The sequence below is a fragment of the Vipera berus genome, assembly GCF_964194415.1.
Source record: "Vipera berus genome assembly, chromosome: 4".
In the NCBI taxonomy this organism is placed as follows: domain Eukaryota; kingdom Metazoa; phylum Chordata; class Lepidosauria; order Squamata; family Viperidae; genus Vipera; species Vipera berus.
The window spans coordinates 37,598,319-37,624,430 of record NC_138206.1 but is presented as its reverse complement, the minus strand read 5'-3'; the positions used below and the strand labels follow the sequence as shown (position 1 = coordinate 37,624,430).

At 37.3% G+C, this 26,112-nt stretch overlaps 2 protein-coding genes across 2 annotated transcripts in view; both read left to right on the top strand.

Moving 5' to 3' along the window:
- The window catches only part of CGGBP1 (CGG triplet repeat binding protein 1), a 16,673-nt gene extending 8,069 nt beyond the window's left edge, over positions 1 to 8,604 (top strand). Inside the window, exon 2 of the mRNA XM_081327514.1 lies at positions 6,606 to 8,604. Within this exon, the coding sequence (XP_081183640.1) occupies positions 6,622 to 7,119 (498 nt within the window). The 5' untranslated portion in view covers positions 6,606 to 6,621 and the 3' untranslated portion in view covers positions 7,120 to 8,604. The remainder of the gene's footprint in view (positions 1 to 6,605) is intronic.
- LOC308667914 (B- and T-lymphocyte attenuator-like) lies at positions 6,693 to 26,112 on the top strand. The gene is made up of 6 exons (XM_081327513.1): positions 6,693 to 6,829; positions 15,517 to 15,635; positions 19,856 to 20,179; positions 22,764 to 22,922; positions 23,273 to 23,319; positions 24,320 to 26,112. Exons 2-6 carry the CDS (start codon positions 15,566 to 15,568, stop codon positions 24,605 to 24,607), a joined length of 888 nt encoding a protein of 295 aa, XP_081183639.1. The 5' UTR covers positions 6,693 to 6,829; positions 15,517 to 15,565; the 3' UTR covers positions 24,608 to 26,112.

Below are 26,112 nucleotides of genomic sequence, written 5' to 3'. Positions count from 1 at the left end.
CTCCCATAGATACGCCTTCTATCGTGTGTCCGGGAATTCCCCAAATTGGTATTTTATAATTTAACTTATAATAATACTATTTCTAGACACACAGAAGGCACTTCTAACAATATGAGATTTAAAAGCCCTGTCCACCTTTTTATCATAAAGCACATATGCATGCCATACATAAACCAAGTCCCAACCCTCAAGGTGAAGTATTCTTTTATTAGTTAAATTAAGCCAATCGCTAACCCATGTCAAGACCACCGCATCATAATACAATTTCAAATTAGGCGCCTTGAGTCCCCCCTCTTTCCCTAGCATCTTGCAGAATCTTAAATTTGACTCTTGGTTTTTTCCCCACCCAGATAAATTTATTAATACCCTTCTGCCATTCATCAAGGTTGGCATCCTTTTTCAATATAGGTATCATTTGAAACAAAAAGAGAAACTTTGGCAGAACATTCATTTTAACAGCTGCGATTCTTCCCAATAGAGATAATTGTAATTTTTTCCAATTATTTAAATCCTTTTGTATCTTTAACCATAGTGTTTCATAGTTATTCTTATATAATTTTGCATTTGAAGCTGCAATATACACTCCCAAATACTTAACCTTTTTTACTATTTCAAAACCTGTTAACTTGGTTAACATTTCCCTTTCACTCACAGACATAGTCTTAGACAATATCTTGGTCTTATTACTATTTACCTTAAACCCAGAAACCTTTTCATACAGAGTTATAATTTCCATCAAATCTATAACCGATTGTATCGGTTGAGATAATGTCACAACCAAGTCATCAGCAAAAGCTCTCAATCTATAATCGTTCTGTTTTATTTTAATTCCCTTTATCAAAGAGGACTCTCGAATTTTAATTAATAAAATCTCTAACGTTAAAACAAACAACAATGGTGATAGGGGGCATCCCTGTCTTGTACCTTTTTCAATTTTAAACGTCTCTGTTAACCCCCCATTAATTATAATTTGTGCAGTTTGTTAATTTAATTTAATTTAATAATTTGATTTCTATACCGCCCTTCTCCCGAAGGACTCAGGGCGGTGAACAGGGCAATACCCAGCTATTCATCTCCACCCCGAACCAACCCAGTGATGCCCTCGATGTGATGTCCCGTTGTCTGGAAGCGGTACAGATTTGGATGGGAGAAAACAGGCTTCGACTCAACCCGGCCAAGACTGAGTGGCTGTACATACCGTCATCTCGTTTAGTCCAAGAGGTTCCATCTCTGACTATAGGAGGAGAGATGTTACCTCCCATTGATAAAGCACGCAATCTGGGCGTCCTCCTAGATTCACGACTCAGTTTTGAAGATCACATCGGAACCGTGGCTAGGGGGGCATTTGCCCAGATTCGTCTTATATACCAATTACGCCCCTTTTTGGACCGAGATGCCCTACGTACAGTCACCCACGCACTCGTTACCTCCCGTATTGATTACTGTAATGCTCTCTACATGGGGCTGCCCTTAAAGACCACCCGGAGGCTTCAGCTGGTGCAGAATGCAGCTGCGCGGGTTGTGATGGGAGCTTCCCGATACTCCCATATTACACCCCTCCTGCGGGAGCTGCATTGGCTACCAGTTGCCCTCCGGGTGAGATTTAAGGTGCTGGTACTTACCTTTAAAGCCCTACATGGCTTAGGTCCGGGATACTTGCAGGACCATCTGCTGCCGGGAACAAATTCCCATCGTCCAGTACGCTCACACAGAGAAGGCCTCCTCAGGGTACCGTCAGCTAGGCAATGTCGGCTGGCGACCCCCAGGGGGAGGGCCTTCTCTGTGGGAGCACCAACCCTATGGAATCAGCTTCCCCCTGAGCTTCGGATAGCCCAAAACCTCCAATCCTTTCGCCGCGGCCTCAAAACACACCTGTTCCACCAAGCTGACCTAGACTGACAGGCATCTTAATTAATTTATATTTAGTATTTTTAATTCATTTTTAAATTCTCTAATTTTTTATTGCACTGATGTTCTCAATTTCATTTATCTTGATTTATGCACTTATTATATGTTTTATTGTGAGCCGCCCTGAGTCCTTCAGGAGATAGGGCGGGATATAAATCCCATCAATAAATAAATAAATAAATAAATACACAATAAAATCGAATACAAAAATTAAAAAGCCATTAAACATCATGCCCATAAAATCAATACATATTAAAGTTAAAACTAGTTTTAAAAAACCCAACCCCATCCCGTCAGACCAGGCCAGCTTGTTCGAAAAAGAATGTTTTGAGATCGCGCCGGAAGGAGCGAAGGTCGGGGGCCATCCGGAGCTCAACCGGTAAGCGGTTCCAAAGGTCTGGCACGCCCACAGAGAACGCTCTCCCCCTGGGGGTCACCAATCGGCATTCTTTGATCGGCGGCACCCTGAGGAGGCCCTCTCTGTGGGAGCGCACTGGACGGAGGGAAGTTGACGCCGGCCGCAGGTGTTGCCGTAGGTAATCCGTTGTTGATATGTAGCTTTAATAGAATGTAAGAATCCTTCTCCAAAATTCATTTCCTGAACAACTCTCAATAAGAATTGCCAATTCAATTGATCAAAAGCTTTTTCCTCATCCAAAAATATCAATGCTGCAGGGACTTGGTTGTTCTTATCCAAATATTCAAGCAAATTTACAATTTGTCTTACATTATATTTCATATACCTTCTAGATATAAATCCCGATTGATCACTATGAATCATTTGCTTTAAAACTTGCATTAATCTATTAGTCAATACTTTAGCAAAGATCTTATAATCTGTATTCAAAAGCGATATAGGTCTATAATTTTTAGGTTGAGTAAGGTCTTGATCCTCCTTTGGAATCAATGATACAAAAGCTGTCCTCCAAGATGGAGGAACTGCTCCTCCAGTCTGAATTTCATTAAACAACATCTTTAAAGGTTCAATCATTTCAACCAACAACATTTTATAATAAATTGCTGTTAATCCATCTGTTCCCGGGGCCTTGCCCACTTTCAACTGTTTAATAGCTAAAGAGATTTCCTGTGATGTTATTAAGCGATTCATCTCAAGTTGTTGTTCTTTTGAGAGTCTAGGAAAGTGTGCTTCCTGTAGATATTTATCTATATCTAAAGCTTGTATGTTTTCTCTAGAATATAATTTCAAATAAAAATCTAAAAAACTCCTCTTAATCAACTTTTGTTGATAGACTTCTTTTCCTTTATATTCTATTTTAATATTTGCATTTGTATACCGCCCTTTCCCTGAGGACTCAGGGCGGTTTACAGGGAATTAAAAACAAAACATACAAAAGTTAAAACCAATTTAAAAAGCATTAAATTCACCCTGTACATTAAAACCCCAGTTAAAATTTTCCCCTCAGCCTGGGCCCGAGAGCTCAAAGAGCCAGGTCTTCAGGCCCCGGCGGAATGATCGGAGGTCGGGAGCAGTCCTCAGCTCTACTGGCAGCTGGTTCCAGAGGGCAGGCGCTCCCACTGAGAAGGCCCTATATTTTTATCTATAGTACGTAATTTCTGTTTCTTCCTTAATTGGTAAGCCAACCACCTACCAGGCTTATTGGCATTACAAAAAGTATTATGCCTAGCATAACGCAAATTAGTTGCCACTTGGTCAGCCATTAACATACTAAATTGTTCTTTCAATAAATGTATCGAGGTCCTTAAATTATTATCCAATGGATTCAAAATAAAATCTTTCTCCTTAGATTTAATCTCTTCCTCAAGATCTTTACGTTTTTGCATTTGCTTATGTCTATAAGCATTATTCATATAAATCAAGACCCCTCTCATATAAGCTTTACTAGCATCCCAAACCATTCCCATCGATGTACCTTTATGCATATATATAACAAAAAATTCTTTCACATGTTCCCTACATTTCTGCAAGAACACCTCATTTGTAAATAAATTTTCATTCAATCTCCAGGATCTTCTATTACCATCTTCAGCAAAAAACTCCAACCAAACAGGACTATGATCCGACAATGTCCTAGGAAAAATCTTAACGTTCTTAACCCTAGAGAAAAGATCAGTAGTAATTAAAATAAAGTCAATCCTAGAGAAAGATTTATGTCTATCTGAAAAAAAGTAAAATCTCTATCTTTCATATTCCTTTCCTGCCATACATCTCTTAGCTCCAGATCCTCCTTCAAATCAAAAAAGGCTTTGGGCAGTTTCGAATAATTAGAAGGGTTTTTAAAAGATCCCTTCTTGTCTTCAGATGAGTCCAAAACTCCATTCCAGTCCCCCATCATAATAACAGATTTGTAATCCAATTCAATTAGTCTATGATGTAAAAATTTAAAAAACTTTTGCTGTTGTTGGTTTGGAGCATATAATCCAATAAGAAGAACTTTCTTTCCTTGTAACATCAATTCAATACTAACATATCTCCCTTGTTTGTCCGATTCAATTAATCTAGCCGATAAATCTTTTCTTAAATAAATGACCACTCCAGCGTTCTTGTCCGGAGCAAAAGCTGCAAAATGTGTTCCCAACCGGGAGTTAACCAAATACTTTTGGTCCTTTAATGCAATTTTGTAAGCAAACAATGTCATTTTTATGTTGTTTCAAATAATAAAATTCTTTCTTTCTTTTCTGTGGTGAGTTTAAGCCATTAACATTCCATGTCAGGAACTTCACCATCTCTGGTGACCAGGAGCCTTTGGAACATAACCTGAAGATCACCTGTTGCTCTCTTCAGGCGTGCTCCTCCCACAGGCTCTGAAACAGCCGCATCTTGCGTAGTTAGACCAGATACAAGCTTCTGTTTTTGCTCTTTTTCCTTACGCTTGTATGCAGCCCTAGTCATCCTCTGTTCTTTCGGGTCCTGCTTTAACGCGAAACTCTTCTCCATAGTCTCAGCCTGCCACATCTCCTCAAGAGGCAGTGACATTGCCCCTTTACTCAGTTGTTTATCTTCCTGTGTTACTTCTGTTCTTTTAACTTGAGGAGACGGTGGTGAACCTGCTTTAAGGACCTTTGTATAAAAATCTTTTGCTTTTAAAATTGTGTTCAACCTATACCTCATCCCTGCATAATTCACCACAATTCCAATGGGTATTTCCCAACTAAACTGAATTTGTCGCTTCTTAAGCTCATCAGACAGAAAGGTGAAGTCTTTCCTTTTTCTAAGAATTTTTGGGGGTATCTCCTTTAAAATTATAATATCTTGGCCTGCAATTTGGAATCTTTCCCGGTAGAAAACTTGGATAATTGCATTTCTAGTTGATCTCCTGGAAAAGTAAATCACTACATCTCTAGGTAATTTTTTCTGTCTGGCAATCCAGGAATTAACCCTAAATATCTTGTCCATCTCTTTAACTAATTCTTCAGGTTCACATTTCAAGACAGGAGCCACTGCTTGCACCACTTCCCATTCCAAATCTTCTTTAGGGTTCTCTTTCAAACCCCTTATACGCAATGCAAACTCCATGTCTCTATATTGTGAGATGGTGACTTCATCTTCTGTTCTGTCAATTTTAATCTCTGCTCTGTCTACTTTCTGTTCAGCACTGATAATTTTATTTTCCAAATTCTCAACATACTCCATAACTGAATCCACACGAACATCCAGGCGTTCAGTATGTGCAGCCAAGCCCTGAAGTGCAAGCACTATATCCTACCTCATCTGCTTGTTTTGATTAACAAATTCTTCCTTTGTTTCCTTTATTTCTTTCTGTAATACTTGCATTGATTGCATCACAACTTGCTGAATATCTGCCAATGTGAATGCAGGTGGTGGGGGGGAAGGTGGTTGTGCTGTAGGTTTCATTGTAGTTTGCCCTGCAGCTTATAGTACCGGTAAAGAAATTGCACTTTTGGAAATTGTAGGGCCTCCCCCATGCCTTGCAGCCATCTCTTAGGTTTTGATTTTCTCTTTCTTCCAGCAGAATCAAAGTTCAAAAAAAAAAGAAGGGGGAAAGAATAAAAGTTTTTCTCCCAAAATTCCTTGTCCTTCAGTAAAAAAAAGGGCAAGCTCTCAAATACACGAAATCCTGTACTGGTTAGAATCAGTTGCAAATTGTATCTCTTGCTATGTTGCAAAATGTAGCAACTTTCCAAAACTGTCAGTTCATACAAGAAAGCAACATTCCAGCACCATTTTTACTCCGTTTCCATCAGCTTAAAACTTGAAGAAGGTAATGAGTCTGAGTTAAAGTTAAAATCCAACTTGAAAATTCAAATCCTCCTGTTTCGCTCTGCCTGCTTCTTAAAGAAAAAATACTCACAGTTCTGTCTAAGTAGCAGATGTAGTTGTCGCATCTAGTTCTACTCCATTATGGAGCAAAAGCGTCCTGGGAGCGGAGAAAGCCTGGGCTCCAAGGGAGCTCACCCCGTTAACCCCCAAACTGGTTGAGGGAATCACAGGGGAGCTCTACCTCTACCCAGGCAAGCTCGTCTCTCCCTCTTCTCCCGAGGGAGAGACTTCGGCACCGCGGGACAGCTGATTTTCGCTGTCTGCAAGTGCTCTAACACTTCCCAAGGTCGGGCGGCTTCTGAAACGCCGCCATTCAGCGCGGCAGCGCTACCGGAAGTCAAAGAGGGTGTACTTTCTTTTTCACATGACTGTAACTAAATTCTATTGTATAAGCTGAATATAAATACAAACTCACTCACTCACTCTTTTTTCTCAGTTTACTAAAGGCAGCAATGGAAAGATTTGATGTAAAGCCACTTCCCTCCCGGAGCCGTTCAAAGACAGCTTTATATGTGACCCCTCAGGATCGTGTGACTGAATTTGGCAGTGAACTGTATGAAGACGGGGGAAAACTCTATTGCAGTTTTTGCAATGTGGTCCTGAATCATGTCCGCAAGTCTGCAATCAATGATCATCTCAAATCCAAAACACACACCAAACGTAAGGGAGAGTTTGAAGAGCAAAGTGTCAGAAAGAAACCACGGACCCTGACTGCCTCTCTGCAGTGCAATAGTACAACCCAGACAGAGAAACCCAGTGTAGTCCAGGACTTTGTAAAAATGTTTCTGGAAGCTAGCATTCCTCTTGAGAAGGCTGATCACCCCGCCGTACGAGCATTTCTCTCTCGCCATGTAAAGAATGGGAACTCCATACCCAAGGCTGACCAGCTGAGGAAAATGTATTTGTCTGACGGGTTTACAAATCAGCTTATTAAATCTGAAGAACACTGAGAGGAAAGCCACTTGGTTCTAAGTGTCAAGCGTTACAATTGCATAGCAGTGATGTGGTTTTATTTTTATATTCATGCATCTGCAATAGGTTTTGTATTGTAAAATGACAATCTGTCTCGGAATGCAGTGGTGTACAACCAAGAGTTAATGGCTACATAATAAGAGCTTAGCACTAGGTTGCTGAACTTTTGGGGTGGGGGGGAGGGCAGGAAGTGGCAAGTAGGTGCCATATTGCTTAGTTTGTAATCCCTGTCTTTAATACCATAGAAAACTTCCTCCAATTGTTTCTTTTACAGTATCTGATATTTGTAAGTGAACAAATTAGGTATGGTTTAAGCCCAATTGTTTAATTCAGGGCTTTAGTACTAAAGGTGTCTTATATGTGTGTTTATTTATTAGGCCCATGTTGTTTGTATAAATTTATCTTCAATTTAACTCTATTTAGAGTTTTTACAGTATTCCTGAGCTTTGATATCCAATGCAGTTGTCACAGTTCTGCTATGCAAACAGTTATTCAAAGCTTGATTTTTGTTTAGTTCTCTGTAATTCCATGCAGCGTCACTCTTGCAGAACTCACATAAATGCCAATGCACTTTACACTGAAGGCAAAGCATAAGCACCTGCATTTAGATTTTTATTTTCAAGGGCATCGATTTATATCCAGACCTCCTGAAAGCAAAAATGTATGAGGCATTTGGCAGGAGTAAAGAGTGGTTTTGCAAGATTTTAATTATACTACAATTAATCAGAAGAAGTTGTAGACTCTCAGAATAGCATTATATACTGTAAGCAGTTACTTATCAATGCAAGGGGTTTGCAAACAATCCCTCTCTCAAATGTTATTTTCTGACATTCTATTTCTTAAAGTTAAGAAATAGAAGTGTCCTGAATATTTTTAAAAAATCCATTTGAATATCTAACATGTTTGAACATTGCTCAGTTTGGATCTGTGTAAATACTATGTCTGAAACAGATTTGCTGATATCTTTCCTTAAATACATGTTTCCTTTTCTTGTTTGAAATTCTTTACTGGGAGCATATGATTATTGATAATTTAACTCTTGATTAAAATATGCTTCATGTGTTATTAGCTGCAAACTATAATCTTGCCCAAGTTAAGCATGGTTGATTTAAATAGTGCTTAAATCCTAATGATTTAAATTATTATATAACACCTGCTAAATTTTGTTTTTAAAAAGGTTAATATTCCTTAGATCATGTCCCAGTTAATTAACTTTCACAGTAACATAGCCAAGGAAGCAGAGCAGTTTCTTATGACTGGTATGCTTACCATTATAAAAATGAAAATGTGCACTCCGCTCCAGTGAGGGAAAATGCAATGAAACTTTTCACTATTGAGATCCTATTTGAATTAGATCATGTGTTATTGTCTTAGTCTTGCATATTTATCTTTCTTTGAATTCAAATTGATAGATAGCAAGCTAGGCTGCTACACTGCTGCACATTTGAAAATGTCCATCAAGTTCATAACAAAGTTTAAAATAAAGGTTTAAACTGCTTGGTTTATTAAAGTCTGGTGCTTATACAAATTGTTCTCTTGACTTTTTCCAAGGAACTGCTTGGCGTATTAAAAATTGTGACTTTCATCTAATTCTCGGATTTGTGTAGAAATATTAAGCAGGTGTTTTTGTAAGAGTAAACCCCAGAATGAGTCATTCTACGAGGGAGTCATTTATAAGTCAAAATTAAATTTGTATCCATTAATTTCAGTAGTTTTGTATCATGAAGTCTGAATATCACCTAAAGTTGTTTCTAATTTTGGAGGAGCTTTTAGTTTTCTTTATTCAGAAAAAAACCCTTTCCTTTTCTATGGTTTGTGCTTTTTTTATTTCTTGTCAAGTTACTCTAAATTTTGCAAAATGTAAAATTTCTTAAAATTGTCCATTAAAGCTTGGGGAAAAAATGAGATTTTTTTTCTTCCTTAGCTGAACATTAGTGACCCTTAATTTAATTACTTGTACCTGGAGAATAATTCCTGGAACAAAGCGCTAGTACACATAAGTCATATGATAGCATAAATAAGGCCCGCTAAATGTCATTTTTTGAATTCCTAAGACTACTTGTTGAGTTTTAAAACATGGCCATAACTATATTAATTTGCAGGAGTGCATTCCAATTTTATAAACAGGCCTGTTATTGCAAAATTTAGTATTAGATGAGTGCCTCTTCCTACAAATTAAGCACATTATAATAAATTGAAATTAGGGAAATATCATGCTTTTTATCTAAAAAGAGTGCTATCTAAACAATATGTAGGATTTTGTTTTTGTTTTGCAGACTTGAGTATCTGATATTTTGTAGAGATTTTTCTTTGCTTATCAAATGAAACTTAATGTATGTGTTAGTTTAAATAGGGGGCTGTAACGCATTATCATCAATAGATGTGTATTTCTTGTCTGCCTCATTCATAAATGTGCTCTGTATGAACTTTAGTAACAGAGTAGAGGCCCTATATGTAAAGCAATGGAAAATGCATGTTTTAAATTTCATAAGATTATATCATTCTGCTACTTTGCTACTCCCATTTGCAATCTTGTACATTAACAAGGACATACCAGCAGAATCCTTTTGTGTTTGTATGTTTTCTTTTCACTCTTCCAGCTAACGTGCAGAATAGTGGTCCATGTATTTTTTCAGGCTTCTCAAACGGCTTACCACAAAGTGATTTATAACTTATTCCATAGTACTTTATATAAGTGTGAAAAGACTGCAGCCTAATAGGGGGGAAAAGTAAAATTGTCTTTTAATCTGTACGAATAGTAAAAATCATGACAAGAGGGTTTACGCTTTTTTTAAAAAAAATCACCATTTTAAATGTGCAAAATGAAACTTTTGTCGAAAATGAGATCCAGAGAAGCAAATAATTGAGACTTTACTTGCACCCGCTTTATTATTTTAATAAACTTTGTGCATATAGTGAACAAGGAAATCAGTAATGCTATCCAGCCAAGGTAATATATAATATTGTTACATAGATTTACTGATCAATTATATGGACAGAAAAGGCCAGGGCTGCAGTCTTCTGCTTGAGTACTTGAAAGTAACTTATGTTAGATTTTCTGTGAAATGTGCTTCCAATTAAATTGCATAACATCAGGCCACATAAATGTAATTAATAGGCATAGGACTGTCTCTGGCAATCCATCATTTCTTTATGGTTGTTTAGTATGTTTTAAAGACAAGCTTGTATTTGGTTTTTTTTACAGCTGAAGTGTGTGCATATGTGCACACCTGTACAGGAAAGACAAATGTTAAGGTTTTTGAAAATACATTGAATGAAGGCAACATCATAATCACAATGCATGGCATTCAAAATATCCTAAGTGAGCAAATGAAAATACTAATAATGGTCTGTTGAATGTAGACTTACTTTTACTCCCAGAAAATCAGTAGGGCTTGGTCATTGCTTGCTTTTCACATTAATTTCAATAGAATTTAAGTATAGGCAAAAAAGTACAAGCCTGATAAGTATTAAACTTCAATAAACTTAGATGAGCTTTCTTCACATAAATGTGAACTGTTCCGAATTGTTCTTCAAATATTTGATGCCTTTCTTGCTATCTTTTAAATAACTGAACTCACAACAAATGTTCAAAGCTAATTTCTAATCTCAGCATTCAATCTTGATACTGGATTGAAAAAAAGTTTTGCCCAATCAGTCTAGTTTATTATAGAAAGCAAAACATCTTTTTTTCTAGCCAATGTTCTTACAACATTCAACATTTTTAACACATATATTTTTGAGAGTTAATCAATTGCAACCATACAAAATTTAACTGTTAAATTCTTAATTTGATTCTGTCTTTTTTTCCCTTTGAACAAAATAAGGAACATAATTATAATGTAATAATTGCATTTAATTTACAGATGCACATCATATGGATAATTTTGCTACCCTTTTTTTACTATTCCATCTTCCCACTAGGGTGAATTTTTTTTGTTTGGTTTGTTTTTGGATTTGCTCATGCATGTTGAGAATTCATTGTCATTATGTTTTTAATGCTCTGTGTTAACTTTACAGAATAAAACATTTTAAAGTAAAGACCACTGGAAGCAAAATTTTATATTTAGAAGCATCAAAGTATTGATGATTTTTTCTCTCTTCTATTGCTGTGTGGAGATTTGAATGGATGTCTTAATATAATTAATTGCTTTGCTTCCTTATATAAGGAAAAAGTTGGTTAAATTGTTGAATGTAATGATGCTACCCTGAATTGTATTTTAACATTGCTCTTCCTTCAAAAACAGTTCAGGTTGTTCTCCTTGAACACAATGATATCTGAGAGAATTCATGTAATAGAGATCATTGGCACATTCCTGTAATTACTCCACAATTTAAGAATTGCCGAAAATAGCAGCTTGGTTTTGGATGCTTCTCATATGTCCAAAAAAACCCAGTAAATTTCAAATTCCCTGAGACCAAATTCTTTCAGACTACCATCTAGGATCAAACTGCAATTTTTAGCCTAGGGTTTTTAATAAAAAGCACAGAAAAGTTCACACTGCATTTTACAGTTTGCAGTCCTACTACATAGTTTGGCCAGAAGAAAGATGTTTTTTGAAATGAATGAAATTATAAATAACTGCCTATAGATGGTGCTGTTTTGCAACTAATGTCTTTATTTTAATTGCTTTTTTAAAAATTTACAGATGAAATTATTTGAAAGGCTTATATTATGCACATTCCATAAAGAGTTTCAAAACCTACCTCTTGTAATATTACACCATAAGCATGAAAACAGTATGTCCATAGCTCATCCCAGAATCTCTGGTGGATTTTTTTTTCTTGCTGCACATTATCCCCATATAGTAAAGGATACTAGAAATGTTTTCAATTTGGTTTAAAGTAATATTAGTTTTACTGACAATAGTTTACATCTTGTCGGTTCCATTGAGGGGACTGTTGCCCTTCAGATAGCAGGGGCCTATGCAGAGCAGGACTTTATAATTAATAACCACATCTTGAATTGCAAGTGGCAACTGACTGGCAACCAATGCAGCTTGTGTAGCAGCAGCAGTTTCTTAACTCATTTTTTTAAAAATGCAAATGAGAATTTGATCCTATGCCTTCATCCATGTTCTATGCCTGTATTCTTTCCTGTCATTTCTATAGTTTCTAACTTCATCATTTTACTCTCAATACCATTTGCTCTTCCTAGAGAAATTTTTTTAATAATAGCAGGAATAAAAGGATTTCTGTAGCACATAAATTACTCTTGTATTTAATTGACAAAATACATAAAAATACCAAAGAAGAGCATCTATTTCAGTTTTGGAATAGTTTTTCCCCCCCCTTATAGTTGCCTTTTCACTTATGTCATTTGGAAATTTTAGGCAAGACATCTCATTATGTAGGTATACATTTAGAATTAATGATGAAAAAAGCTTTTTCAGTAGCTGATAATGTCAGATTTGCCATTCTCATAATGCCATGCAGACAGGTTTCATTTGTAGTAATAGAATCTTAAGATTGTAAAGTTGGAAAAGAATCATCTATGCCAACCCACTGCAATGTACAGGAACATTCCTTAAACCAGGGGTCCCCAACCTGTGGGCCATGGCCACCGGGCTGTGGGACAGGCTGGCCAGTGCACGTACGTGTGCACGCATCCACACACACACACTTGGGATGTTGCTGCGCCATGGGGCATGAAAATGGGCCGCTGCCACACTGCAGGGTGCAAAAATGGAACATCGCCATGGGGCGCAAAAACAGGCTTGTGCCATGCTTTGGGGTGTGAAAATGGGACACCGCCATGCTGCGGGCTGCAAAAACGCACCACCGTGCCACGGAACGCGGAAACGGTCCTGCGCCATGCAGGAATGGGGCAGGACTAGTGAGTATCATGTGGGTACTTGCCCTGCCCCATTTGCATCACACGTGTACGCGTGCATGTAAAATGCTTCCCCCTTCCTTTATCTCCGGTCCGCCAACCGAGAAAGGTGGGTGACCTCTGCCTTAAACTATCCATGAACAGATGTTTTCCAGTCTCTTCTTGAAAATCTACAAAGATGAAGGACTCAGAACTTTCATTTGGGGGATATTTAATCAAATTAGTGTTGAGATTTTTATTGGAAAAAGTGATACCATCTAGAGAAAAAAAATATTTAGAAGACATAAGGCATTTTTTCCCCTTTATCTTTGGCCCTTTTTCTAACTGAGGGCCTTCCATGTGGAAATACTGACACAGTAAATCAATGAAATGACTAATGGTGCAGTGGAGGCTTGCAATTACAAATGTTTTAACTGATTCCTGTACAAGTGACATTATATTCATGGGAACGGAACCATTGTTTCAAGGCAGTGAAACAATGTGCTACTGCATTGTGCTTGATGTATCTATGCCCTCATTTGGCAAATTTCTGACTTGCAGTACTGTACAGCTCCTAGGAACATGTTGGTATAATTAAGGTAAAAGAGCCTGAATGTACAATTATCAGTATGCCAGCATTAGTAGTTGGAAAGACAATTTATTTTATTTATTTTATTTTAATTCCATTTATATCCCGCCCTTCTCCGAAGACTCAGGGCGGCTTACAAGCTTAGCAGTAGCCTTCATTCTATGTATATGCCTGCTTATTACAATGAAGGTCTGCCATCGTGACAAGCAAAACAACAGCTGTTATTTTAGTTTTCTGAAGAGGGGGGAAAAGATGTGTGTTTAAGCATGGAATAGCAAAGGTAGAATCACATATCCCATTAATGGCCAGGAAGAAAGTACTGATTACTGACCACACACTGAATTCATCTATAGGTCAGAAAGGGTAAGGAACAGCTGGCTGACAGTTCCTTGTGAGTGTTAGATTTGGAAATGTCTTATTAATAGCATCCTGGTATCTGAATAGATCTTGAAGTAGTCAGTCCAGCCCATGTTTATTTCTTATTGGATTTGGCACGCTGAATTCAGATGTTATGGAAAATAAGTTTAGTTGTCTGGAAAAACCCAACAGACATATCTTCTGACTGATCATGTCTCATTTGCTTACTGTTTTTTTCAATCATGAAACCACGAAGTTTGAATACAATGCTCAGGAAAATTTGCTCATTCTGTTTGAAAGTCTCCCTTTTGCTTACCATAATCTTGGTGTAATACTTCTGAACCTCAACTGTGATTAAAAGATCAGGATTGTCTGTGGGCACCTATTTCCTTCCTCACTTTTCTCTTTTTCTGTGCAAGTTTCCAAAACTTGCTTTAATATATTGAAGAACATGGACACATATTGATTCTTGAGCAACAGTACAGTTGTAAAATTTTAACTCTTATTAATAGTAGTTAGGTTTGTACCTTCCAAATGTTTCAGGATTGCAGTTCCCCAAACTTCAGGTAGGGTATTATAAGAAGACCAAAAGGAACATTATCTAAGGATATTTCATAAAAAAATTGTCTTACTAAATCCTGTTGAACTATTGTATTTGCTCTCTATGGCCTTGTTGTTGTTAGTGGCGAAGTCGTGTCCGACCCATCGCGACCCCACGGACAACATTCCTCCAGGCCTTCCTGTCCTCTACCATCTTCTGGAGTCCTTTTAAACTCACACCTACTGCTTCAATGACTCCATCCAGCCACCTGGGTTCGTGCAATTTGCTAATCCATAATCTGATTTCTAAACCATGGTTTGTAGGTTTTCATATCCATTGTGTTTTGTTTAATAAACCATGATTAAAGTAATAATGGGTTTATACAATGTGTGAACCAGGTGGTATGTTAATACATTTTCGAACAGGATAACAGAATAGCATTAAAAATTAATTTTATCACCCAATCTGTTTAGGTATTCTATCAAATGTATAGACATTTTCTCTCTTACTGATGTTGGTTAATATTTCTGGATCATTAAACATGCCCAATTCTCACTCATTTGGTTTTATTGGAGGTTTGGAAGATCCTAATGTTCCTGCCTTGTTTTTCAGAGCTTCCCTTTTAGCTGCAATTTTGTTGACATTGACCAGCACAATTTATGTTGAACCTACTGAAATGAAGTTTTAACAAATATGATATATCTGAGCAAAATATTGCAGCAATTTTTAAACCATTTTAGCTTTGCATTTTAAAATATCCTTAAACAGTTATCTGAAACTACACTGATACTACTTTGATTTGGGTTTGCTTCCTTTTATTCTGCACTGGTTCCTCTCACAAGGTGGAAAAGATACTAAAAGATAACAATAACAAAACAGTAAGGTTGTGTTTGGAAACCAAGAGCAGCAATTCTTCTGCAGGAAGATCTGGGCTGAAAAAAAATCTGCTTTGTGTGAGATAAAGCCCCTTTCCACTCCCTCCCTTCTTTCACTTCTCTTGATCTCGCTGTTTGTGAGCACTGAAAGATGATTTAAGAATGTCCAATGGTGCAAAAGAAAATATTTCTGTTCCACAGATTCCCTTCCATTTTCACAATGACCCTGAAGTGAGGATAACTCCAGGCCATGTACATAGGCAACTTTGTACTACTGCTTCTCTTGTTGATGCTGATGGTGGACAACTCACTGACATACGGTAAGAGACACAACTGAGAACAATCTTCTTCAGAGTAATAGCAATATGTGCATGTAGATGCTGTGTAAGTACTCTACTCATGTGGAAAACTATAGCTCTTTTTAGATGAATATATGAAGCAAGATAAGAGCTTGGTACTCTTCATCCATATCTTACTAAAGTTCTAATTCTGTAAAACATATTTATGACCAAGTTATTAATTTATGCAGGACAAAAAGCAATACAGATTTTTCAGTTCTACTCTCTGTGTTTATGTGTTTAAATAGTATAGATACACAATTATATGTATATTTTCTCAAGCTAAGTCCAGCTGATTAGAATATAGCTTCCTATAAAGCAGGTTTGCGCAGCCTGGTTGTTTTAATTCAACTGCCTACAAGTGCACTTTGTCAGTAAATGTTTAACACATTTTAACATGATAAAAAAGCAATTTGGAGTTTAATTTGTGAAATGTGCAAAAACAGTAAATGGTAATATTTTTTTTTCAAAAGTGCAAAAATGTGTTTATTGCATTGTCTTTGTGTATTCATATATACACATATATGCACACATGTTGTTGTTGTTAGCTGCGAAGTCATGTCCGACCCATCGCGACCCTATAGACAACGTTCCTCCAGACCTTCCTGTCGTCTACCATCTTCTGGAGTCCATTTAAGCTCACACCTACTGCTTCAGTGACTCCATCCAGCCACCTCATTCTCTGTCATCCCCTTCTTCTATTACCCTCAATCTTTCCCAGCATTAGGCTCTTCTCCAGTGTGTCCTTCCTTCTCATTAGGTGGCCAAAGTATTTGAGTTTTAGCTTCAGGATCTGGCCTTCTAAAGAGCAGTCAGGGTTGATCTCCTCTAGGACTGACCGGTTTGATCGCCTTACAGTCCAAGGGACTCGCAGGAGTCTTCTCCAGCATCATAGTTCAAAGGCCTCAATTCTTTGGCGCTCAGCCTTTCTTATGGTCCAACTTTCACTGCCATACATTGCAACTGGGAAGACCATAGCCTTGACTATACACACTTTTGTTGACAGGGTGATGTCTCTGCTTTTTAGTGTGCTGTCTAGATTTGCCATGGCTTTCCTCCCGAGGAGCAAGCGTCTTTTAATTTCTTGTGCACACATGTAAATACTACAAAAATAGAAATGATCAAAGCAAACATGAAATGTATATTATGAAAAACAAGTTTATAGATTTAAGTTTCATATTGCTTTATGCCCATTAACGTTCATTGTGAAAAACCAGTTGGGGATATTTTGCAGAACCTTAGTTTACACCTTTTTCCAAGCATGTGGAAATTTGGAATAGAAACTCAAAGGGAATGGTAGTATCATCTATGGTGATTTCAACTTGCATTGTTTTTAAAAAATTATTATGGTTGCCCTAATCTTGACTTAGCCTGGAAATCCAAAACTTCTTGAGCAAATTTGGGCATGGTTGTAAAACCAGATGGCTGGTCTGGGGTGAGATGCAAATTGGAGGCTAAGGAGGATGTAGGTAGAGAATTTTTAATGACAAAATAATAATTATTAGATTTTATCCCACTTTTAAATATATAATTCAAAGTGGAAAACATACCTAATACTCCTTTTTCATATTCCCCCTCAACAACAACCCTTTGAGGAGGATTGGGCTGAGAATGAGTGATTGGTCCAAAACTATCCAGCCTAAGGCAAGACTAGAACTCATAATCTCCTGGTTTCTAGGCCAGCACCCTAACCACTGTACCAAACTAGGTCTTTTGAATTGTTGCTTTATTGGCATAGCAGACTGCCAGGTTACAGATATTTTTTTATATCAGCTTCTGTTGCTTTCCATATGGGTTTACCCCACCAGTCCTGTCTTCACCATTTCCAGATGCACACCCTGCTAACTGGCAGGGAATGTGGACCTCTGGATCTGGTTCTTGGGAAGAGAGTATTCAAAGGTTAATCCAACATGGCTGAGCCTTGTGAGAATCTGAATTCTGAATTCTGATGGAAAAAGTCGACAAATACATTTATCATTTATCATTGTAAGGAATTGTGCACAAAAGAGTTTGAGAATCCCTGGCTTAACTTGAATGTTTTGTCTAACTTGATAAATAATAATAATAAAATAATAAACCTTTATTGTCAAAGTACAACATGTGTACATTGAGATTAGCTGAGCCTCCCCCCGTGCTCTCTCCCCTCAACACACAGTGACAACAAACCCTCCATCCTACCACACCATGTGAACCAACTACACCACACACCGGCCTCCCAAGTCAATGCTGCATAAGATTATGTCCCATTTAAAAGCCTAACAGCCCACGGATAAAAGCTATTTTTCAGCCTGTTGGTATGGCTGGCTATATTCCTGTATCTCCTACCAGATGGTAGGAGAGTAAAGAGATACCGTCCAGGGTGTGAGTCATCCCTGAGAATCTTCCTCACTCTTCCAAGGCAACGAGCCCTGGCGATGTCATCCAGTGGTGTCAGGGAACAGCCCACAATGTCTTGTGCTGTGCTCACTACCCTCTGTAATACTTTCCTGTCCGCAGCTGTCAGACCAGCATACCAAACCACAATACCATACGAGAGGACGCTCTCTATAGTAGACCGGTAAAAGAGGGTCATTAGCTGTTGTTCTACCCTGTTCTTCCGCAAGACCCTAAGAAAGTGAAGCCTCTGTTGGGCCTTTCTAGCCACCTGGGTTGTGTTAACTTTCCAGGTCAGATCTTCACAGAGGTAGACTCCCAGAAATTTAAAGGAGGAAACTCTCTCTACACAGTCCTCCCCGATGTAAAGTGGGGCAGGTTCCTCCTTTTTTCTCCAGAAGTCTAACACCATCTCTTTCGTCTTGCCGATGTTTAGGTGCAAGTTGTTGTTACTACACCATATGGATAGTTTTTGTACCTCCGCCCTATATGCTGTCTCATCCCCACCTCTAATAAGACCCACCACAGTTGTATCTTCTGCAAACTTGATTATCGCAGTGGATGGGTTAGATGATACACAATCATAAGTGTATAAAGAGTACAGGTAGGGGCTAAGCACACAGCCCTGTGGCGTGCCGGTGCAAAGCTTCAGGGGGGTGGACAAAGCAGACCCGACCCTCACTGTTTGTAACCGATCCCTAAGAAAGGATCAAAGGAGTTTTGCTTCCCCTTTAAATGTGGTTCTCTATGGGCTGCCACTTCTCCTTTAACTTCTGTTTTTCTTGTCCATGTGAAAAGAACAAAGGTTAGTTCTTTCAAATGAGTTGACACGCTACATATAAGGAATTGAAATGGGAAGAGCAGAGCTTACAATATATATTTCAAAGCCCTCAAAAGGGAAGATGAATTTTTTTTCTCAGTATTGTCCTACTTGCATTTGTCCCTAACTAATATTCTAATGATGGGGCTGTTTGGTTTATCTGTCAAGAAGACTGTTCATAAACCTTGGGTCCTTAACGTGATACCCTTTGGACTTCTCACTCCCCTACCTGGCTTCCTGTTTCTGACCATTCCATGGTGGTAGCACTTTTTTTTCTTTCTCTTTTTATTTCTTGCAAATATTCTTGAACAGAATATTTCTGGCTGGGGGCTGAACCGTGGGGTCCTCTGAGCTTGGTGGTTTTCTTGCAGATGTTTCATTGCCAAACTATGTAACATCAACACTGCTAGGAGGGAATGGAGGCTGAGGAGGAGGAGGAGGAGAAGGAGAAAGAGAAAGAAGAAACCTGGTGGTTTTCTTGCAAAAATTTCATCACCAAACCAGGCAACATCATCAGAGATGTTACCTAGTTTGGTAACTAAATGTCTACAAAAAAACCACCAAGCACCATGGACCCTATAGTCTTCCTCTTTCTCCTTTTCCTCCTTCTTCCCCCCTTCCTTCCTTCCTTCCTTCCTTCCTTCTCCTCCTCCTCCTCCTTCTCCTTCAACTTTCCCACCTTCTCCCACTCCTGCTCCCCCCCACAACCCCCAATCCCCTCCAGCCCTATTGTGAACAAACTAATAGTCCCAAGGCCAATATAAATCCCAAGACAACTTTGCATAATTCTAAATAGCTTTGCTGGCTGCTGAAGTCATAAGTTTATTATCATTCATGTTCAAAAGCTCATGACATTTAAATAAGACTTATAAAAAATTAACTTGTGAAAGGAAAAAAAATCCCCCACAAAAAAGTGATAAAAGATATCTGTTACATATTGCGTACATTGGTGCTACTGAGATACATAAGTTATGCAAAACATAATTTCCATCTTGCTTTTCTCTCTCAGATTCTGAGCATGATAACTGCACCACCATTACTATTGAAAGAGGTACAAAATACTATAAAAATCTTGGTGACTCAGCCACTCTAGAGTGCCCGGTGACCTACTGCAACAAAAAGCCTGAAATGAATTGGTATATGCTGAACAAGAGCAAACAGAAGTTCCATATATTGAATTCTGAAAAAGAATACTCCATTTCATGGATAAGTGAAAAGAAGTTTGTTTTGAATTTTCAATCAGTTAATAAAAATGACAGTGGGCAATATCGTTGTGAAGCAATTGTAAGAAAAAATAAACTTACGAGTCATGTTGTAGAATTAATTGTTCAAGGTAAGCATTGGGGCAATATTTATCCAGTTTATCATTTAAAGTTCTTGAACAACCAATCCTCACACAATTTAGTTCAGCATAATGCCTTGGGAATAGGACAAGTTATGAAGTTGGGAAGAGACAGACACTAAAACATTAATAGCTCATTCAATCTTCTGATATTATCAGCCAATGACTCAAAAAAATATCAACATTATCTTCAGCAATGTGATTATCTATACTCTAGTGAAGAAAAATATTTTTTTCAAAAATCTGTGTTTTCATTCTAAATAAGTGACTAATGTAGTTAACAGACCAGATACTGTAAGGATAATAAATTTAAGCATAAAGTAAAACAAACAAAGCTACTCTTGGAACAAGATGTTCAGGGAATAGAAATTTATTCTGTTGAGGATGAGATCACATTCTGGTTCACAATTTAGGTATAGGCCAGGGGTCAGCAACCTGAAACAGTGAAAGAGCCACTTGGAACCGGTTCCCTCACAAAAGGAAAAACTGGGAGCTGCAAAAAATGTGTGCACATGTGCATATATGCGCGCATGTGCAGAACAGGGTTTGACTGAAGAGTGGAGCCAAGCCAAGATATGCACCTACCCTGCATATTTGAATTGATTGGTTGAACTTTTTTAGCCCCACTTTTTTTTTTTTTGACTGCACGTCAGAGGACTAGGAGCCGCAGGAGACGGCTGAAAGAGCCGCATGCGGCTCTGGAGCTGCGGGTTGCAGACCTGTGGTATAGGCCTAAATATGAATGTCCAGTTTTTGAGATTGCCTAACCTGTATTCACAAAGTTAAAAAGTAGTAGACTGCTATGTCTGTTCCTTGATATGTTAGTTTTGACTAATAAATGCTCCAATTATATAATTTTGAACCCTAATTTGAGTTACCTTCGAAAGTTATCTGGAAATTTCAACTGATTCAGAAGGCTTGATTGAGACTAGTTATAGAAAACATAAAACCTCATTCAGTCCACTTCCAGGCACAAAATGGAGGGATAACTATAACTTACAAAATCTTGCAGTGTAGGAGCAGACTACTTGAAAAAGTTCATTTTTCCATAGCAGTCTGCATGGGTTTCGTTAAATTATTAGGATTGTCAGAGGATCTTTCTAATACCTGCTCTCACGTTTTGGAACTGCTTGGCAAATCAGAACAAATTAGCTCCAACTTTGTTGCTGTAATAGTCAAAAATATATTTGCTGAGTTTAATTTAAGGACTGATTTGTTGTTTACTATCTTCCAACAATAACGGCTTCTCTCTGTCTCTGTCTCTCTCCTAGTGTCTGTTTGTGTGTTGTACTTTCAAGTCAGTAATGACTTTTGGTGACCGCCTGGATAAGTCTCTGCAGTTTTCTTGGCAAGATTTTGGAAGTTGTCTGCCACTGCCTTCTTCCAGGATTGACAGAGAGTGACTGGCCCAAGATCACCCAATTGTCCATGTGCCTAGGGCCAGACTACAATTCACAGAATCCTAGTTTCTAGCTTGGTGTTTTAACCACTACAGCAAACTAGTTCTCATATCCCCAAATACTTGTGCTACTTAATAAGAAATACGATGTTTAACAGGGCAATGGCACACAGGAAAGATGAACTCTCCATTGCTTTATACATCTTGAACAGTCTCCTTGCCAGCTGTTATTAATATGCTTATAATTTCATTTTAAAAGAAAACAAGGATCCAGAGACAAGTTTTATGGCTGAATGCATCATCCAGTTCATCATCAAGCATCTGTTTTGTTCCTAAATTTCAATTCCTTGTGTTCAACCTTCAAATTGCTTCTCTGATTGAACTTAGCATTTCTGTTTTTCCTTTCAAATCCAGATTTATAGGGACTTGAACATTAATGGGCTTGGTCATTAAAGTATGACATATTAGTGATAATTGGCCATGTTCGAAGACTATAATGAGCCTTAAAAAGTTACAGTAATAATCGTGATAGCTGTATTCACGCAGTACTGAACATCATAGCCAAGCAAACACATTGCAAATTGCCACAAGACATAAACTTGGATTTATCTATAGCTGGTATCCCAAAAGTGCTTTTTCAAAAGGCAACTGGGCTTTGTTTTTCCTTGAAAATGTTTCACTTCTCATCCAGTTCTGAAGAACTGAAAAAGCTTCTTGGATGAGAAGCAAAAAGTCTTTAAGAAAAAACAAAGTCCGGTTGCCGTTTGAAAAAGCACTTTTGGGACAGCCATGATCTGTCTGACTGAGAATAGTGTGGTGTCTTAAAATTTCTTTAGTAAAAAGCTTAAAATAATTGCGAAGCCTGAATTGGATCAGGGAAATGGAGATCTAATAACAGCTTTGGAGACTTCTTCTCACACAGCAAATAGTGCTGGCAAATAGGAATGCTTATAAAACCCCATCCCCAACACTGAGAAATGTACTGACACAGTTTCTTTCAACCTGCAATTTATTCCTTCAAGTAACTTTTCTGACTTTTTAGATTTATTGATACTATTATATCTACAGTGACTCCTGGAACTTCTTTGAACTAAGCAGCAACAAATTGCCTTTATTAAAAACCATGCTATTATTGCTTTGAATGTTAATGAAATTTTACCTGCATTGTCTGTATAGATCACAGTAACTCATCAGTGTTTCTAAATGGTACAAATACTACAGAAGATCAGAAACTACCTAAAAACAACAAGTTGTTGATTATGATTTCATCCCTCGGTACTCTGTTCCTCATTGTTGGCTGCTTTGGATGGCTGTATTTCATAAGGAGGCATCAAGGTATGTTATATAAATATTTTTTTTTCAATTCTCAGTTGGTTCCACAATCAGAGATTTTCCAGTCTCTGCCTTTTGCTTTCAAGTCATCTTTTAATTTCTTTTGTATGCTTTTGGAAGTATTAATTAGGCTACTTAGTTGATTTTTATGAAACTCTTAAGTAAAGGTTGTTTATTTCAAATATTAATGTCTTGTTCTATGAAGAGAAAAGGACATTGGGATTTGAAATAAACAACTTTTATTTCAGAAACAGTTTAGATTTACTTAAAAAGATACTGAGATGTTTTTCTTTATTAAAAATATATATTTATGATAAGGTTATTTTAACAACATGCTATCTTTTCCTTCTCAGTAAAAAACACACAGAAAGTAAAAAACCCAGAAAGTGGAAATAACAGGGTATGTTTGTTATTAACTTATCTCTTTATTTTTGTATTCTCATCCTTCCCTATGTGTGCCCCTGCAGATGTAGCTAAACAACACTATCTGTAATAGAGAGTTATCAGCAGGAAAATACACCTCTTGTTCATTTAGTCTTAGAATGCTGATGAATTGGAGCAAAAAAATGAATCATGCACATTGCAACGTTTCATTGAATATCATACTTTCCTGTCTCACTTCCAAATACTTAATATAACTAATCATGTTTTTCTTCTTACAATCTTCTCATATCCTTTCAGTGTAGGCCAGGTCAGGAAATAGACTTCAAAAGAAAACATGGATTTTTACTTTATTGTTATAGGCTACAGTAACAGACATCAGACAGTGTTTTCCCTTCCCTTCCTCTTAAGTGAAAGAGAGTTAAGATCGTGTTACCTTAAGTTTCTTTTTCACACTGTCCTCACTTTTTGGATTTAATTCATATTTTCATAATTGGCATATTCCTTTTCCTATCCCTGTAGTTCTATCTACTTCCCCCAAACATATATAGTGTGAAGATAAAGGCCTTTACTTCCAGAACATTTTCATTTGTACAATGATTGATTTCTTTCCATTTATGCACAATTTAAAATGATTCAGCCTTTGAGCAAATAGTTTAGTAATATTATCTTTCTAACAGCTTATACCATGCCATCAGTGCATAGTACATCACGCAGAACTGCATAAAAAGATTTGTGTTACCAGATTGCCTGTAATTTTAACACTAGAAAAATGGAGTAATGGTGGTAGAAGGAAAGAATAAGAGAACCCTCAACAGTTTTCTATTTTCATACATTCCCTTAGTAGGATGTTCAGTTCCATAGAAATCTTGTTCCTAGATTTTTTTTTATGAAGTGTTTAAAATTAACATCAAATTTGATAATTGAATTGTTTGGTAATTGCTGTTTTGTTTACTGACAACTAACTATGCTTATCTATTACATTCTTTATTTCTTGTTATTGTTATTTTTGCTATAAGAACACCCAACACTGCAATGATGGCACGACTCATATCTCAGATGAGGGAGCCATCTGTAATGAAGATTCCATGCCTTGCTTGTTTCAAGTTCCCAATGGGAATCCAGACAATTACCAGATGGCATCTAGAACTGGTCTAAGTTCCATGAAGGTCAATAAAGTTCTACCACAATATAAACAAGACCCAATTATTTATGCAACATTAAGCCATGGAGAATTTTTGCAGAGAAGCAAGCCCTCTGAAGAAACTCAATTTACAGAATATGCCATCATTAGACCGAAGAACTAAAGGTGGACATTATTCATTCATTAGTATTCTTTTATGTTGTCTAGTATGGTTTAGCAAGCTTATCCACAAACACCACTTATACAGACTATTTCTGCTTGGAACATTCTTCTGGAAAGAAATAATTATTTACATATTTTCCAGATAATGTATGTCTAAAATGAATCACATTTTCTATGCCATTGCTTTCTATATTTCTGTGTGGCTATCTGATGTATCTCTGTACAACCAGACATTTGTTTATCCGACTAGCTGCCTCAGCAATTGGGATTCCTGTTGTCTTATTTTTGGGCACCCTATCTGACATGTTTAAGACCCTTCTCATAAAATTTTATTGGTGAGTTTTTACAGAGTAGACCTCCAGGTCTTTCTCCAATCCTGTAATCTTTTCCAACAATTGCCAGGGACAGCAACTATCACAGTCCTTGTAAACTGGGTGATGAGCAGTCTAACATGGGATTCTTTTTCTGTTGTATCATCATGATCAGAGCTTTTTTTCTCATAGAACGCTCAGAACAGAGTTCCGGCACCTTTTTTGGATGGAACCTTGTAGGGTAGACAAGGCGGGTTGTATGACATGTGTGAGTTCCGGCACCTTTTTCTTTTACAAAAAAAGCATTGATCATGATTAATGAGTTTGTGGATACTCTTAGTCTGGCTTCTCAACTGAGACCTATCTAGCTTGGGTGGACCCTTCTGGTGTACTTTCTGGTGGTAGATCTTCATCATAGCTTTCAACCTTAACAGAACACATGACAAGGTGGTACCCACACGGAGGGATTTTCTTGTATATAGCAATTCCATGTGCATAGCAATATAGCAAAATGGTCATATAATAGCAATAGCATTCAGACTTATATATCACTTCATAGTGCTTTACAGCCATCTCCCTGGCAGTGAGCAGAGTTACCCTGCAATTCTGCATTCTAATCAGTGCGCCGGTCATTGTAAGGTGGCAGCATTTTGCCTATTACACATTATATCAAGGTTTCTGTAACTTTGAAGATATTTATAAAGACATGTCACAAAATAATTTCTATTTCTATGTATAAAGCAATTAATTTGTGACACATTTTATTAATACCTTTGAACTTACCAGAAACATTGATATAATCTACAATAGAGAGAATGCTGCCAACTTTACAATAATTATATGACCATTGTTCTAATTTCATGTGGTTTCCAAACTATTTTGAAAACATCTGGTAAGCATAATTGCTTTCTTCCCTACATTTTACAAAGGGTATTAAAAAGTTAGATAGGATGATTTCACCAGTTTTGGTTCTTCATCCATTCCTTGTTTCATTAGGAATGTGGCCCTTCATAGAAAATATTAGCCTCTCTGATCAAATTAATCCATGACACAATTGATTACATGAGCAGTTTATTTATTCAGAGGATATAGATGAATATTTTATCTGTATTCTATAAAATTTAGCAATAGATACTGATTGCCTAAAAAATCAATGAGTTGTCATTCTGAGTAATTAAAACCTGTCTTCTACCAA

Coding starts and splice junctions, on each gene's coding strand:
- LOC308667914 (XM_081327513.1), top strand. CDS start 15,566: ATGTACATAGGCAACTTTGTACTACTGCTTCTCTTGTTGATGCTGATG. Junction 15,636..19,855: donor GGACAACTCACTGACATACG/GTAAGAGACACA, acceptor TTTCTCTCTCAG/ATTCTGAGCATGATAACTGC. Junction 23,320..24,319: donor CAGAAAGTGGAAATAACAGG/GTATGTTTGTTA, acceptor TTTTGCTATAAG/AACACCCAACACTGCAATGA.